Below are 16,770 nucleotides of genomic sequence, written 5' to 3'. Positions count from 1 at the left end.
GATTGGATGGTTGGTCAGAGAGAGGAGGGACATTTTTCCATTTTCGGGCACAGGTAGATAATCCTGTACCACATGTTGCTCCGTACCAGTGTACCCATACAAATTATAGTTCTGGATGGTCGTCTACTGAAAGCCTTCCCTGGCGAATTGTATATCACTCCCCAAGGTGACATAAATCTATCAGGCAAATTTACATCAGTATAAAGGGAGGACATTAGCAGGCTTCTGGAAAAAATATTGATAAAATAAAATTTATATATATATATATATATATATATATATATATATATATATATATATATAGATAAAATCCACTTCAGCCCCGGAAGAATTTACCCCCTTCCTGACCAACCAGAGCACTTTTTGCGATTCGGCACTGCGTCGATTTAACTGACAATTGCGCAGTCGTGCAACGTGGCTCCCAAACACAATTGACGTCCTTTTTTTCCCACAGATAAAGCTTTCTTTTGGTGGTATTTGATCACCTCTGCCTTTTTTTTTTTTTTTGCGCTATAAACAAAAAAGAGGGACAATTTTGAAAAAAACGCATTCTTTTTTACATTATGCTATAAATATATATGCATAAATATCCTGCAAAAATATGTAAAAAAACATTTTTTTTCCTCAGTTTAGGCCAATAAGTATTCTTCTACGTATTTTTGGCAAAAGAAAAATCGCAATAAGCGTTTATTGATTGGTTTGTACAAAAGCTATAGCGTTTATAAAATAGGGGATAGTTTTATGGCATTTTTATTCATTTTATTAATAATTTTTTTATTTTTACTAGTAATTACGCCGATCAGTGATTTTTATCGTGACTGCGACATTATGGCAGACACATCTCCCATTTTTGACACACATTTTGAGACCATTGTCATTTATACAGCAATCGGTGCTATACAAATGCACTGATTGCTATGTAAATTACACTGGCAGTGAAGGGGAGTGTTTCTAACTGGGGGGGGGGGGCATGGCTACATGCGACATGTCACTGATCTCTGCTTCCGATCACAGGGAGCAGAGATCGGTGACACTGTCACTAGGCAGAATGGGGAGATGCTTGTTTACATTTGCATCGTCCCGTTCTTCCTCCCCGTGAGACGATCGCGGGTATCCTCGCGGTGATCGTGTCTCTGGCTGCCTCTTATAGGGCCACATACAGGTATGTTAGTTTGCCTTCTGCCGACGTGAGGTGGCCGGCAAGCGGTTAAGGTGCGGGTGGCATCATTACAGGTAAGGAAATTATATTTCAAACATTTGTGTGTAAAATTTAAAAATTGTCTTGGATGCAAACAGGTCAGATGACATGACAATCAGTCATCAGTATGAACTTTTATAATAAATTCTGTACTTTTTTAGACAGACAGATCAAATAGAGCATCCTTTCTCTAACATATCAATTTTCTGTTTTTTAGGATGAGTTCTTTGAAAACACATCATTGGTAAGTATACACAGAAAAAAATAACTGTAATGTACTTGTTTGTACTAGTTTGTCATAAGTCACCTCAAATAAGTAATGAAAACCAAATGTTACAAGTAAGTAAAAAAGTAGCATAATAAATAATTGTTTTAGGTATCCATATATCAATTAGGACATTGATCTAGTAGCTTTTTATAATAACAATTTGCATCATTTCAATGCAAAAATCTTACACAATTGGTGGCTGAATAAACTATATGGAAAACTCTGCTAGCTTTGATTGTTTCTAATAAACCAATAACCTATAAAGTGTTTGTGTGTCTGGGAAGATTTAGCCAACAGTGTCCAAAATAATCTAACATTTAAAGTGCGCCTGCGCCAACACTATAGACAAGATTTTTTTTTTAATTAAACACACACCAAGAATGTAGCAAACAGGGCTTTTTATTTTTTTTATTTTTTTTAAAGAAGTAATGTTTATTAAGATAAATCATTAGGTTACCTGTGAATAACATCAGGTGTTACATTAGAAGACAATGTTTAAGTCTATAAAATACCATCAGACCACATTACGTTCATCTGACAGGGGTTTTATTTGAACAGAAAGGAAAATAAAGGAGCCTTTCAGGCTTGTCTCAGAACAAAACAGTCAATACCACAGCAGTTGCTGCGTTTGGACCAGCAAGGGGTACAGTGGAAGCGGTGTATGGGTTTATTAGGAATGCGCAGCCTATTGTATTAGGGTGCGCACTGCAAAGCTCAAACACATACTACCAATCACTCACTGTGTTCATTTAGAAAGGGAAGTGGCCAGTAAATTACATATTTACAGGCCATTTCCCTCAATCATTCTAAAACATTCCCCTGTGTGTATCTGCATCAGCAGCTGGTGGGAGAGAAGAGGACGGAAGCCGACAGCGTTGCGGGGGGAGTCAGTGCAGTAGGGGGAATCTGCACTGCACAGGGTGATTAGGGTATGCCCTGGCACACCCTGTGCTCACACCTATGGGAACAGGAGAGAGTGGAGTAGAGAGAGAGGAAATAGGAGACATGAAATAGAGTGGGGAAGGGAAGGGGAGGGGGCAGAAAGGGAAAAGGAAAAGGGGACCACTGCAGGAGGCTACTCTGTAAGCCGTCTGGCCTCCACCCATGCCGACCAGATTTTATAGAATTTGTTCAGACAATTACGACCCATGTATGCCAGCTTGTATAATGGGAGAGTCTAATTGACTTGTTCCTTCCAGGCGGAAGTCCTAGGCGGATACAGTGCCTTCCATTGAAGCAAGATTGTTTACCTAGCATAATATGCAATGTAAAAGATAAATAATTTAATGTGAGTGGTAGTGGGTAGGTTATCCATCATGCCCAGTAGCAGGATCAAGGCATCAAGTTTAAGGGGCACCCCAGTAATTGAGCTCATCTCAGCAACCACCACCTGCCAAAATTCCTGTATACGCAGGCACAACCATACCATATGTTTGTAGTTTGCTACCTCCCCCTTTACATTTTGGGCACACATCATCGGAGGTATAATACATAACCGATAGCCTCTGTGGCATATAATACACCCTATGAAGGAATTTTAATGATATAAAATGATCCCTAGCCAAAATCACAAGAGGGATGTACTGTTGGAGGCTCTAGGACCAGTCTTTCTGTGTCAGGGCCGGTAAGTCATGCTGCCAAGCCCAAGCACCACCCGTACATGGGAGTCAGAGGTAAATAGAGGATAGTGTTATATCTATAATGCAGGCCGTAAGAAGCATCTTAACTGAATGGGGCACCACAGTGATAGAACCGCATGCCGGAGCTGCAAGAACCTAAAGTACATCTGGGGGGGAAGCCCAAATTTATTCTTCAGCTCACGAAGGAGAGTAAACGCCCCTCAGGCATGATATCACATAGCGTTCTCACACCAGCTGTGGATCAGGCACAGTCCCCAGGTGAGACACAGATGGATTACCCCATACCCCATAGGGGGGTATAAGAGAATTTTTGTTTCTCAACCAGAAGCCTCGAGACCTTCCTCCTCATGGGGGTGGTAATTTGTGTGCTGGATCTAGGCCCCCGATATACCAGGTTGCTAAGTTCAGAATAGGACTCCAGTATGGCCGCCTCTAGGTTCACCGACTGGTTGGATTGATCCTGGGTAAACCACCACCTCTCCGACACTAGGATAGCTGCCCAATATTATTTTTTTAAATGGGGTAGTGCAAGGCCCCCCCTCTGACAATGAAAGTTGGAGCGTAGATCTAGCCACCTTTGGGACTGACTTCTGCTATACAAAGGCGCTGATAGCTTTGTCAAGTTTAGTAAAAAAAAATAGGTATACTAATGGGGGTGTGTCTAAACACAACACATATAAGAACTTGGGGAGGAAGGACATTTTACTTAAATTTACTCTACCCACTGGCGTAAGTGACACGTTTTTCCAGATTGAACATTTCTGAAGGAATAGCTGTAGGACCGGACAAACATTGGCCTCCATATAACTTGGTAGATGTCTCTGGATCTGGATACCTAAGTATTTAAAGCTGTCTACCCACTCAGATCGGGGGGGGGGGGGGGGGGTCCCGTCTGATTTAAGAGAAATGGCACTGATTTGTCCCAGTTTATTTTAACACCAGAAAATCTACCAAAAGAGTGAATAAGTGCCAGGCGGCTGTCAAGGATTGGTTGGCATCGTTAAGATAGAGAAGGGTTTCGTCCGCATACATTGACACTTTTTCGACAATGGGGTGCACTGATTTGCCAGTGACTGTAGGAGAAGATCAAAGCAGCATAGCCAATGGCTCAACAGCAAACGGGACTTTTAATAATGCAACTGACCATTGAAGAGTTCCACTGGATTTAAAAGAATGCATTATGCAGCTTAAAGCAGTTGTAAACTGCCAATGTTCAGGAAAAAAAAAAAACCTGCACTGCAATGTGCTAGTATGCATCGCACCTCGGAATGAAGCCCTCCAGCGTTGTAAAGTCACCACTGAGAGGGCTGACATGTTACCCCGTCTCTCTTGCAGGTTCACAAGCTCTGGCTATCTGATTGGCCAGAGCCACGACGTCACTCTGCCAATTCCGGCACTGTAACCCGGACCTTCAGAGCAAGCGCATGCGCCAAGGATGTCATCAGCTGCATGCACTCTGAATATCTCCTAAACTGTATAAGTTTGGGAGATTTTCACAGTAGCTACAGGTAAGCCTTATCATAGACTTACCTGTAGGTACAAGTGGTAGTACAGCGTTTACCACCACTTTGAAGGGCAATATTCAAAATACAGAAAACTTTCAAATAACATGCTTTGAGTATGCTTTAAATCTGCAGTAACCTTAGGGAGCAGTACCATTAAGGCATCTTGCAAATGGACTTCATTATTTATTGATGGCTATGTAGAGAATCTTGCTGGTAGAAAAACCCTGAGTAAAAACGCACAACTTCACCAAAAACAAACGATTTTCCAGCACACTTTCCAGCTAGCCTGCAACAAAATCAAATTGACCCTGTCTAACAATACACATTAAAAAACAGAGGGTTTAGCTGTACACCTTTGCAAATATATGTGGAAGCTGCAATGCCGCACCAAGGCTCCTATGCAGTTCTAACTCTATGCTTGAGAGTCTCCATGTAGTGTATATATAGCAGTGGATAAATCAAGAGTAGATGTGCCTGGAGGGAACCCTGATGTGCCTGTGAGATAAACTTGGGATTATGGGTAAATCTTATACCCATAAACCCATGTTATTTCCTTTTTTACCATTGGTTCAAGGCTCCAGGCTGTCCATTGAGAGCAGTGCCTCTCACAAGAAGTCAGAGGCCTTGTGAGCTCATCCTTTCAGTCTGCTGCAAACAGAGTGTACCAGCTTGTGGCAAAAAAATCACAATAATCAATCCTTCCTAATTATGGGCAAATAGAGGCTGGAGTGAAAGCCCTATCGGACGCAATGGAGAAAGCGGAGGGAATAGTAGTAGTGGGTGGAGATTAAATTTTTTTTAATGGATATAAAAAAAGATACTACTAATACCCAAACTCAAAGGAAAAATAATATTAAAATAAAGGAATTTAAAAATACATTGAGAAAATATCAACTAAACGATATATGGAGGGCTCAGCATCAAACGGAAAAAAATTATACATACTATTCAAATATTCATAATTCTTATCAGACTAGATTATTTCTTTGTGAATCAAGCTGGTCTGATGATAAAACCAATAACAGAAATAGGGGGATTTCTATGGTCGGATCATGCCCAATATTTGTAGAAGTTAAAATAATTGAAACAAAGAAAATGAATGGAGTATGGAGGTTAAACGACAATTTAATTAAAGATGAAAAATGTGAAATGGAGATTCAACAAACTATAAAAGAATTCTTAATAATCCATGAAGGAGATGAAACTTCACCTCCAATTCATTCATCAAACACGGATCAAGAATAAAAAAAGAAAAAATACAAAAAAAATCTCAACTGGAATTAGAGATCAGAAAACTAGAAGGGATACACAAGCTGAGTATGAACTCGGATGACAGAATAAGATTAAAGGAAAAACAAATGGAATTGCAATCAGTGCTTGATGAAGAGTCCCTTCGGATAAGAGATAAAAATAGAGCACAGTGGTATAAATTTGGAAATAAATCTGGGAAAATATTGGCCAGAGTATTAAAAAAACAGCAGCCTCTGAGTCATATAGAAATTTTTTTAAAACCAAATGGGGAAATTACGTATGACCCAGTAGAAATATCTGAAACCTTCCATACTTATTATTCTAAATTATACAATATAAAAGAGAGGCAGGAATATAAGGAGAAAGGGGATAAGGGAGAGGAGATACGAAAATATGTAAAGAAAACAGCCATACCTGAATTTTCAAAAGAAAGTGTTGAGGATTTGGAGCAGGAAATCTCAACAGAAGAGATACAACAAGCAATTGCAGAGCTAGCTTTGGGAAAAAGTCCAGGCCCAGATGGGTATACCGTTAGATTTTATAAGATATTTAAGAATTTAATTATACCTATACTTAAGAAAACATATAATTCTATATCTCAAACGCAGCTATTTGCGGTACAAAGTACAGAGGCTCATATTGTATTAATACCAAAACCTGAAAAAGATCAATCATTATGCTAGAATTATAGACCTATATCTTTGACAAATATAGATATAAGAATATACTCAAAGATTATATCTAAACGAATAACAGCGATTATATCAGATCATATAAATCTGGAACAAACAGGATTTATGAAAGGGAGAGAAACAAGGGACAATATTATTAAGACATGTAGGCTGATGGAATACGCTCAGAGAACTGCCATCCCAGCATGCCTATTGGCCATAGATGCCGAGAAGGCATTTGATAGGGTGGGATGGCAGTTCTTAGCCCCTGTACACACGGTCGGAGATTCTGCCAACCAAATCCATCGGATTTTGTCCGTCGGATTTAGTCCGACGGATTGTGTCTGAAACTCTTGCATACACACGGTTGGACTAAGTTGTCGAAAAATCCGATCTTTCAGAACGTGATGACGTAATTTCGTTACGATGGGACTACATTCAGGCTAGTAGCCAATAGCTTTGATGTAGGAATTTGATCTGAGCATGCGTGGCACTTGGTCCGATCAAAATTCGCTACACATGATCGGAGTATGTCCTATCGAACCAGTTGGTCGGGAAATATTTCCAACATGTTGGAAAATTGGGTCCGGCGGATATTCGGACGGAATCAGTCCGATGCATACCACACACAGTCGGATTATCCAACGACACGGTCCGATAGGACACATTCCGACGGATTCTCCGACCGTGTGTACAAGGGCTTAGAGGAAGTATTGAAGCAAACAGGAATTGGGCCCAAAATGTTAGGAAGGATTGTTGCATTATATAAAAACTCAAGAGCTAAAGTTAGAACAAATGGAATACTATCAGAATATATAAAAATATCAAATGGAACTCGACAAGGGTGCCCTTTATCCCCATTACTATACATAATGGTAATGGAACATCTTATGGAAGCTATAAGGGGAAATAAGGACATTAAAGGGATAAAGGTTAAGGGTAAAGAATATAAGATGGCTGCATATGCAGACAATCTTTTACTGTATATAACCAACTCTATAATAACAATACCAAACTTAATAAAAGAGCTGGATAGATTTGGGGAATTGAATAACTTTAAAGTAAATTATGATAAATCCGAACTGATGAACATCACGTTGGAGGAAAGTATGCAGATAGTCTTACAAAAGGATTTCCCATTTAAATGGAAACAAGATGCAATTAAATATTTGAGAATATATATTCCAAAAGATTTAAAGCTCTTACAAGATATGAATTATAATGTGGCAGTTTATAAGGTAAAAAAAACTTTTAGAAAAATATGATAAAATAACAAATTCATGGCTAGGGAAAATAAGTATTGTAAAGATGGAGATATTACCAATTATGTTGTATATTTTTCAAACAGTACCTATTATACCATCAAATAAGATTATGAAAGACTTAAGAAAAATGGTGGAAAGTTTTGTATGGTCCCATAAGACCCCTAGAGTAGGTAGAGAAGTACGAAATAGAACAAAAAAAATGGAGGATTAGCATTGCCTGATTTTTTTTAAATACTTACAAGCAGCCTCATTAATAAGAATAATAGATTGGCAACATAATGCGAAAAACAAACAATGGGTACATTTAGAAGATATATTAGGGGTGAAAATAAAATACCAACCATGGATAAAATCTAATTTAAGACCAAAAGAGAAGGAGTTACCTATTTTTGTAAGAATAACATTAAGAACTTGGGATGGCATAATAAAAAAGGAAACTTGTCTTCTTTAATAGGCCCTATGACTCCACTATTTGCTAATCCTGAATTTGAGCCAGCTTTTAAAGTTACAAAATATCTAAAATGGAATATGGATGAGTATGAACGGGTAATACAAATTTTGGTTGATGGAAAACTGCCAATGCTCCAGGAATTGGGACATGAATGTAAAAACAAATGGCTACAATATCGTCAGTTGAGAACATTTATTGACCCAATTGCGACGACGATCAATAGGCAATTAACTACATTTGAACAAATAGCAGTAAATAAAGATAAAGCGAATAAAAAAGCGATCTAAGATATATAATTTATTACTCCCTTTTGGAGACATTAAGATAATAGTAGGAGTGAAAAAAATGGGAGGAAGAAACAGGGAAAGAACTGCTGGAGAAAGAATGGGAAGAAATATTCGGTAGAATACATAAATTATCCATAGCAACTAAACATCAAGAAAATAATTATAAGATTGTAATAAGATGGTATAGGAGTCCAGTGGTAATGAACATAATAAATAAAGGGAACTCTGAAATTTGCTGGAGAGGTAAGGTAGAAAAGGGTACTTTAGAACATATATGGTATAGTTGCTGTAAGATAAGAGTATTCTGGGATAAGATAATAGAAATATATCAGAAGGTGACAAGAATAGGGTTAAAACCAGATATAAATACAGTGTAATTTTCCCATACACCGAAAATACTAAAAAGAAGGAGATAGAGTTTTTGCATTATATGACTACAGTAGCAAAGGTAGTAATAGCACGTAAATGGAAAAAAGTAACTGGTCCAACAGTAACAGATTGGGCATGTGAGATGAGTGAAGTATACTATATGGAGAAACAAATAAGAAAAGAAGGATATGTGGAAAATCAGATCTCAAAGTATTGGAAAAAATGGGAGGAGTTCTGTACCTCAGGGAAATTGAGAGAATATATGTAAGAGAATGGATAAGGGGGTGGGCGGGGAGGGTTGTGTTTTGTTTTGTTTTTGGGATATATGTTAGTATGATTAAAGATTTAAGAATGGATAATGTTGATGTATTGTATGTTTTAAAATATAAATAAAGAGGACATTTGAAACAGAGTGTACCAGCTTGTATTTGAACTGGCCACTCTGTATGTAGCTTCTGACAGGCTGCACAAGGAGCCCCGTATTTCCAGAACCATAGGTTCCAGGAACCCCAAATAATGACCAGTGTTGGGGTAGGACTTTGGCTACCTACTTCCCAAGGGTCACTACCCCAAACTACAACCCTCAAAGTTTGATCCATTGTTTTTATTGTTCTGCCTCACCTGCCTCCCCTGTCTACACATCCCTGCTTCAGGCCTTGCTAGCCCTTCTGGCTGCAGCTGCCCCTTTCCACTGCTAGAGCCACCACAATCCTACGAACTGGCTTTGCACCTATCCAAGACTGCTCCATCCCAGTCCTGTCAGACGTGCCTCCCAGTCCTCCTGACTGTGTGTCACTCACCAGCCCTCCTGTCTGTTCCTGTTGTTCCTGCAGACTTGCCCAGCAGTGTTCTCCCGCTGTCCTCTCCTTGCTTCCAGTGCCTCCTAGCAAGAACACCTTTATAGTTTTGGGAAGGTCTCGTCCACACCCAAGCCTAGGCTCAAGGTCACCCCCCCCCCAGACTGGGGAGCTCTCTCAAAGGCCATGACAGCTTAACACTCCATCTCCAGCTTCCACCTGAACAACTCCTTCCCAGCTGGGCTGACCCAATGTATGTGAGGGGACCTTCCCCTTGCAAATCCTAGTTGGGGATTGGTCAGGACCCTCAGAATACTCAAGGCAGCTCCACCTTACCTCTCCTCCCATTCTTCTAGAAGGTTCCATAACATCCGAGAAGTGGAGGGGGGGGGGGGGGGCGTCTCAGTGATGCTGCTTGTGAGTCCTGCAGTTCTCCCCAACCCAGGACAAAAGCACAGACAAGCTTGGCTACTAGCCAACCCTGCAAAAATTTAGCTAGGCTAACACCCAAAAAAAGAAACTATCTGTACTTCCAGCACTAGAGGGTGCTACAATAATAAATAAAATATTTACAAAAATGTAGGGGGTGTACTTACTTTTGTACATACTGTGTATGTGTGTATATATATATATATATATATATATATATATATATATATATTACACATACACAGTATCTCACAAAAGTAAGTACACCCCTCACATTTTTGTAAATATTTTATTATATCTTTTCATGTGACAACACTGAAGAAATTACACTTTGCTACAATGTAAAGTAGTGAGTGTACCGCTTATATAATGGTGTAAATTTGCTCTCCCTTCCCCGTAAACCGCTGGCAACAAAAGTGAGTACACCCCTAAGTGAAAATGTCCAAATTGGGCCCAAAGTGTCAATATTTTTTGTGGCCACCATTATTTTCCAGCACTGCCTTAACCCTCTTGGGTATGGCGTTCATCAGAGCTTCACAGGTTGCCACTGGAATCCTCTTCCACTCCTCCATGACGACATCGCGGAGTTGGTGGATGTTAGAGACCTTGTGCTCCTCCACCTTCCATTTGAGGATGCCCCACAGATGCACAATAGGGGTTAGGTCTGAAGACATGCTTGGCCACCTTTACCCTCAGCTTCTTTAGCAAGGCAGTGGCCCTCTTGGAGGTGTGTTTGGGGTCGCTATATTGGAATACTGCCCTGCAGCCCAGTCTCCGAAGAGAGGGGATCGTGCTTGGCTTTAGTATGTCACAGTACATGTTGGCATTCATGGTTCCCTCAATGAACTGTAGCTCCCCAGTGCCGGCAGCACTCATGCAGCCTCAGACCATAACACTCCTACCACCATGCTTGACTTTAGGCGAGACACATTTGTCTTTCTACTCCTCACCTGGTTGCTGCCACACATACTTGACACCATCTGAACCAAATAAGTTTATCTTGGTCTCATCAGACCACAGGACATGGTTCCAGTAAGTCTACAAGTCTGCTTGTCTTTAGCAAACTGTTTGCGGGCTTTCTTGTGCATCATCTTTAGAAGAGGCCTTTTTGATGCAGTGTGCGGCGTATGGTCTGAGCGCTAAGAAGCTGACCCCCCACCCCTTCAACCTCTGCAGCAATGCTGGCAGCACTCATATGGCTATTTCCCAAAGACAACCTCTGGATATGACACTTAGTACATGCACTCAGCTTCTTTGGTCAACCATGGCGAGGCCTGTCTGAGTGGAACCTGTCCGGTTAAAATGCTGTATGGTCTTGGTCATCATGCTGCAGCTCAGTTTCAGGATCTTGGCAATCTTCCTATAGCCTAGGCCATCTTTATGTAGCGCAACAATTCTTTTTTTCAGCTCATCAGACAGTTATTTGACATAAGATGCCATTTTGAACTTCCAGTGATCAGTATGAGAGAGTGAGAGCGAAAACACCAAATTTACGGGGAGGGAAAATGGCTAGTTGGGCCCAATTTGGAAATTTTCACTTAGGGGTGTACTCACTTTTGTTGCCAGCGGTTTAGACATTAATGGCTGTGTGTTGAGTTATTTTGAGGGGACAGCAAATTTACACTGTTATACAAGCTGTACACTCACTACTTTACATTGTAGCAAAGTGTCATTTCTTCAGGGTTGTAACATGAAAAGATAGAATAAAATATTTACAAAAATGTGAGGTGTACTCACTTTTGTGAGATACTGTATATATTTTTTTAATGAATGTATTATTCCCAATAGTCTATTCTCTTCCTTTCATAGCTTTTCTCTTGGTTTCGCTGCTTTCAGTAGTGTATGTTTATGTTAGAGTTTTTATCCAATCATATTTCAGCCATGATAGCCATCATTTGATGCCATGGTCAAATAAATCTGCCTTGAGGCCTTCAGAATCAACAGTGCTGATGCCTGTAGCTTATAGTAAATGGCTTCGATGCTGTAGCTTTAACCAATCAGATTGAGTTGGCGACACCTGGGACATCTAGCAGGCATACATTCACGTTGATATTTGAACTTCCTTTGATTGGATGGTTGGTCAGAGAGAGGAGGGATATTTTTCCATTTTCGGGCACAGGTAGTTAATTCTGCACCACATGTTGCTCTGCACCAGTGTACCCGTACAAATTATACTTCTGGCTGGTCATCTACTGTAAGCCTTCCCTGGCGGATGGTATATCACTCCCCAAGGTGACATAAATCTACCGGCAAATTTACATCAGTATAGAAAGAGGACGTTAGCCGGTTTCTGGAAAAAAATATTGATAAAATCTTATTAAGGTGCGGGTGGCATCAATACAGGTATCTCATTATTTTCTAACAGGAAATTAGTTACAACATGTGTGTGTAAAATGTAAAAATTGTTAAAAAATTAAAAAATTTAAATTAATTCATTTAAAAAAAATGTAAAAATTTTAAAAAATTTTAAAATGCAAACAGGTCAGATGACATGACATTTTCATTAGTATGAACTTTTATAATAAACTCTACTTTTTTAGATAGATCAAATTGAGCATCCTTTCTCTAACATAGGCATTTTCTGTTTTTTAGATTGACTTCTCTGAAAACACACCATTCGTAAGTATACACAGAAAAAAATAACTGTAATGTACTTTTTTGTACTAGTTTGTCATAAGTCACCTTAAATAAGTAATGAAAACCAAAAGTAAGTAAAAAAGTAGCGTAATAAATAATTGTTTTGGGTATCCATATATCAATTAGGACATTGACCTAGTAGCTTTTTTTAATAACAATTTGCATCCCAATTTCAAGGCAATAATCTAAGCCCTTGTACACACAGTCGGACATTCTGACAACCAAATCCGTTGGATTTTGTCAGACGGATTTTGTCCGAAACTGTTGCATACACACGGTCGGACAAAGTTGTCAGAAAATCCGATTGTACATAACATGATGACGTTATTTCGTTACGACGGGACTACGTTCAGGCTAGTAGCCAATAGCTTTGGTCTAGGAATATGATGTGAGCATGTGTGGCACTTTGTCCGTCGGAGTAGGCTACACATGATCGGAGTATGCCCGATCGGAGCATGTTGGCGGAAAATTTTATAGACAAGTTGGAAAACTTGGTCCGTCGGATATTCCGACGGAAACAGTCCGATGGAGACCACACACAGTCGGATTATCTGACAATACGGTCCGATCGGACACATTCCGTCGGAATCTCCGACCGTGTGTACAAGGGCTTACACAATTGGTGGCTGAATGAACTATATGGAAAACTCTACTAGATTTGATTGTTTCTAATAAACCAATACTCTATAAAGTGTGTGTGTCTGGGAAGATTTAGCCAACAGTGTCCAAAATAAGTTAACATTTAAAGTGCGCCTGCGCCAACACTATAGACAAGATTTTTTTAAATTAAACACACACCAAGAATGTAGCAAAAAGGACTTTTTTTATTTTTATTTTTTTCAGAAGGAATGTTTATTGAGATAAATCATCAGGTTACATGTGAATAACATCAGGTGTTACATTAGAAAACAATGTTTAAGTCTATAACATACCATCAGAACACGTTACATTCATCTGACAAGGGTTTCATTTGGACAGAAGGAAAATAAAGGAGCCTTTCAGGTTTGGAAGTGGTGTATGGGTTTATTAGGAACAGGAGGGGGGGCGGGGGAGAGGACATACGAGACATGAAATAGAGTTGGGCGGGGGAGAGGAGGGGGCAGAAAGGGAAAGGAAAAGGGGCACTGCAGGAGGCTACACTGTAAGGCGTCTGGCCTCCACCCATGCCAACCAGATTTTATAGAGTTTCTTCGGACAATTGCGATGGGTTAGACTAATCCTGGGTAAACCACCACCAATGCCAGGACAGCCGCCCAATAATATTTCTTAAAATGTGGTAGTGCCAGGCCCCCCTCTGACAATTAAAGTTGGAGCATGGATCTAGCCACCCTTGGGACTGACCCCTGCCATACAAAGGCGCTGATAGCTTCGTCAAGTTTAGTATAAAAAAAAATAGGTATACTAATGGGGGTGTGTCTAAACACATATAAAAACTGAGGGAGGAAGGACATTTTAATTAAATTTACTCTACCCACTGGCGCAAGTGGCAAATTTTTTCAGATTGAACATTTATGAAGGAATCGCTGTAGGACCAGACGAACATTGGCCTCCATATAACTTGGTAGATGTCTATGGATCTGGATACCTAAGTATTTAAAGCTATCTACCCACTGGAGGGGGGCAGGCAGATCAGGGGGGAGGGTTTTAGTTGCACACATTTGCAAATATATGTGGAAGCTGCAATGGCTCCCATGCAGTTCTAACTCTATGTTTGAGAGTCCTTATGTTGGAGTATATATAGCAGTGGATAAATCAAGAGCAGGTGTGCCTGGACGGAGCCCATCCCTTTTTAAAGGCCATGGGACAAGTTGGAAGCTCAGCAAAAGCACAATGGCAGCTGCAGGCTTCCAATGTGTCCCAATGTCAAATCCAGTGAGCAAGCTACAAAAAAGTGGGCTAAAGGAAAAAAAATAGATTTCTCCAGCCACACAATTGAGGTGAATGGAGGAATCACCGCTGTCGTACATTGTATTCTGAGAGTGGCACATAAAGTTGTCGGAATACACTGATCAGCACATGATTGGGAACATTTTTCAAACATGTGACTTTATCAGAAGCCAATAAAACATCTCTTGTCTGTATCAAGCTCATAATCAGATAGAGGAAAAACAACATAGCATAATCCAGTACAACACGATTTTATTAGTAAAATTGTATCTCAGGATAAAACATTCAAAAAGGTAATATCCAAATCAGTCATATAGAGTATAAGAACATCATAAGTCGCTACGCAGCACCCTTCTGTGTCGGCCGTGAGCTTGTCAATCCTTCCCGGGAACACCGCAGGAGAGGTGAAAGGTCAGGCAAAATGGCGCGACTTATGATGTTCTTATGCTCTATATGACTGATTTGGATGTTACCTTTGTGAGTGTTTTATCATGAGATACAATTTTACTAATAAAATCGTGTGGCACTGGATTACGCTATTACATTGTTTTCCTCTATCTGATTATGAGCTTGATACAGACGAGAGATGTCCAGCATTCTGTGATCGTTCAGTTGTGTAACTTGATGGGCGTGTAAACCAGCTGGTAAGTACAATACCTTCAGGGGTTGGCACAAGTGGTGTGGTGAAGGATTCTTTTTTGCTCTCTGCTGGAATCACCACCGGAAATCGTCTGTAGATGGGTTTCTTTTGCACAATCATCTTTGCACTTTATTGGACTTGAGATATATCATCTCACACTAAGACTTTTTTTATCTGTAGTTAATGAACTTTGTTCAACTTTCCACCTATAAATGTTGGATGACATGCTAGTAAATTTTCGGCAGACAACAGTCTGTTGTCAGATTTTCTGATGGTCAGTACACAAGTCTGTTACACAAAAGTCGAAAGTACAAACACGCATGCTCAGAATCAATACTCACCAAGCACGAAATTAGCAGAAGGGGCCCAAAGGGTGGCACTCAAGAGCTGAAATTCCTCATAGTACATCATTACATTTGTGTTTGTTGGCCGACAATTGTGTACCGTACTAGGCTTAAGAGTACCCTTTGTTGAAGTGTGATTGAGCATGTGGTGCAAAATGCAAGATAGAATTGCGCATATGATGCTGTTTGTTAAGAAACAATTGGCCCAAACTCAGTTGACCTGGGACCTAAGTCTGTTCTTTTTGTACCAATAGGGAATTGGTATTGGTCCCCATGGTGGAAAGTACATTTCTAGCCAAGTGGCAGCACTAAGTGGTTAGCAGTTCAGCCTAGCTGCACTAGGGTCATCGGTTTGAATCCCAACCACGACACTACCTACCTGGAGTATGCATGTTCTTCCTGTGCCAACGTGGGTTTCTTCTGGGTACTCTGGTTTCCTCCCACACTCTAAAGACATGCTAGTGGGTTAATTGACATCTGTCTAAATTGGCCTCAGAGTGTATTATGAATGGGAGATGGGGACCTTAGATTGTAAGTTCCTTAAGGGCAGGGAGCGATGTGAATGTACAATATATATGTAAAGCGCTTCGTAAATTGACAAGCGCTATACAAGTACCTGTAATAATTAAAATGGCAGGGCCCCTATAAAATGATGGAAAAAGTGGGTGAAGTGATTTACCAACCAGAGAGATAGGAAACCAAGCAGATGTATCATGTGAATTTGCTAGATTGTGGAAAGATAGGGGATCTTTAGTTACTGAGACTACCCTACTTCCCACTTTGTCTGACTTTATAATTCTTGAAGTAAGGATAGCAGAAACGTTGTCAAAAGCTCAGGAACAGGAAGCTAGAGAATATGTGCTCCATAACAGAGACATGGTTGGGCCTCTGTGACTAAACATGACATTATTACCCCACCAGGGAATGAATCAAATTCAAACTCTATAAACAATTCCTGCTGCGCTCACACACAAATCCTTTGTGCAAAAATGAACATGAATCAATAAATAACGTGTATAACAATAAAACAAGACACTCACTCTATATTGCCAGCTGCATGTTGCTTCTGAGCTGTGTTGCTTCAATGTGGCTAATGCAGTGCAAATGTGCCTAATGGCAGGTATAATAGGA

General features: G+C 40.0%; 1 protein-coding gene across 1 annotated transcript in view; it reads left to right on the top strand.

The window, feature by feature from the left end:
* Positions 1-16,770, top strand: part of CXCR5 (C-X-C motif chemokine receptor 5) — a 50,718-nt gene that overhangs the window by 15,755 nt on the left and 18,193 nt on the right. Inside the window, exons 3-4 of the mRNA XM_077456905.1 lie at positions 1,416-1,442; positions 12,724-12,750. Coding sequence (XP_077313031.1) covers positions 1,416-1,442; positions 12,724-12,750 — 54 coding nt within the window. The remainder of the gene's footprint in view (positions 1-1,415; positions 1,443-12,723; positions 12,751-16,770) is intronic.

This window comes from Lithobates pipiens, unplaced genomic scaffold (assembly GCF_037356315.1).
Source record: "Lithobates pipiens isolate NorthernLeopardFrog02 unplaced genomic scaffold, aLitPip1_a1.2 Scaffold_27, whole genome shotgun sequence".
NCBI lineage: Eukaryota > Metazoa > Chordata > Amphibia > Anura > Ranidae > Lithobates > Lithobates pipiens.
This window is presented reverse-complemented; position numbering and strand designations above follow the sequence as displayed.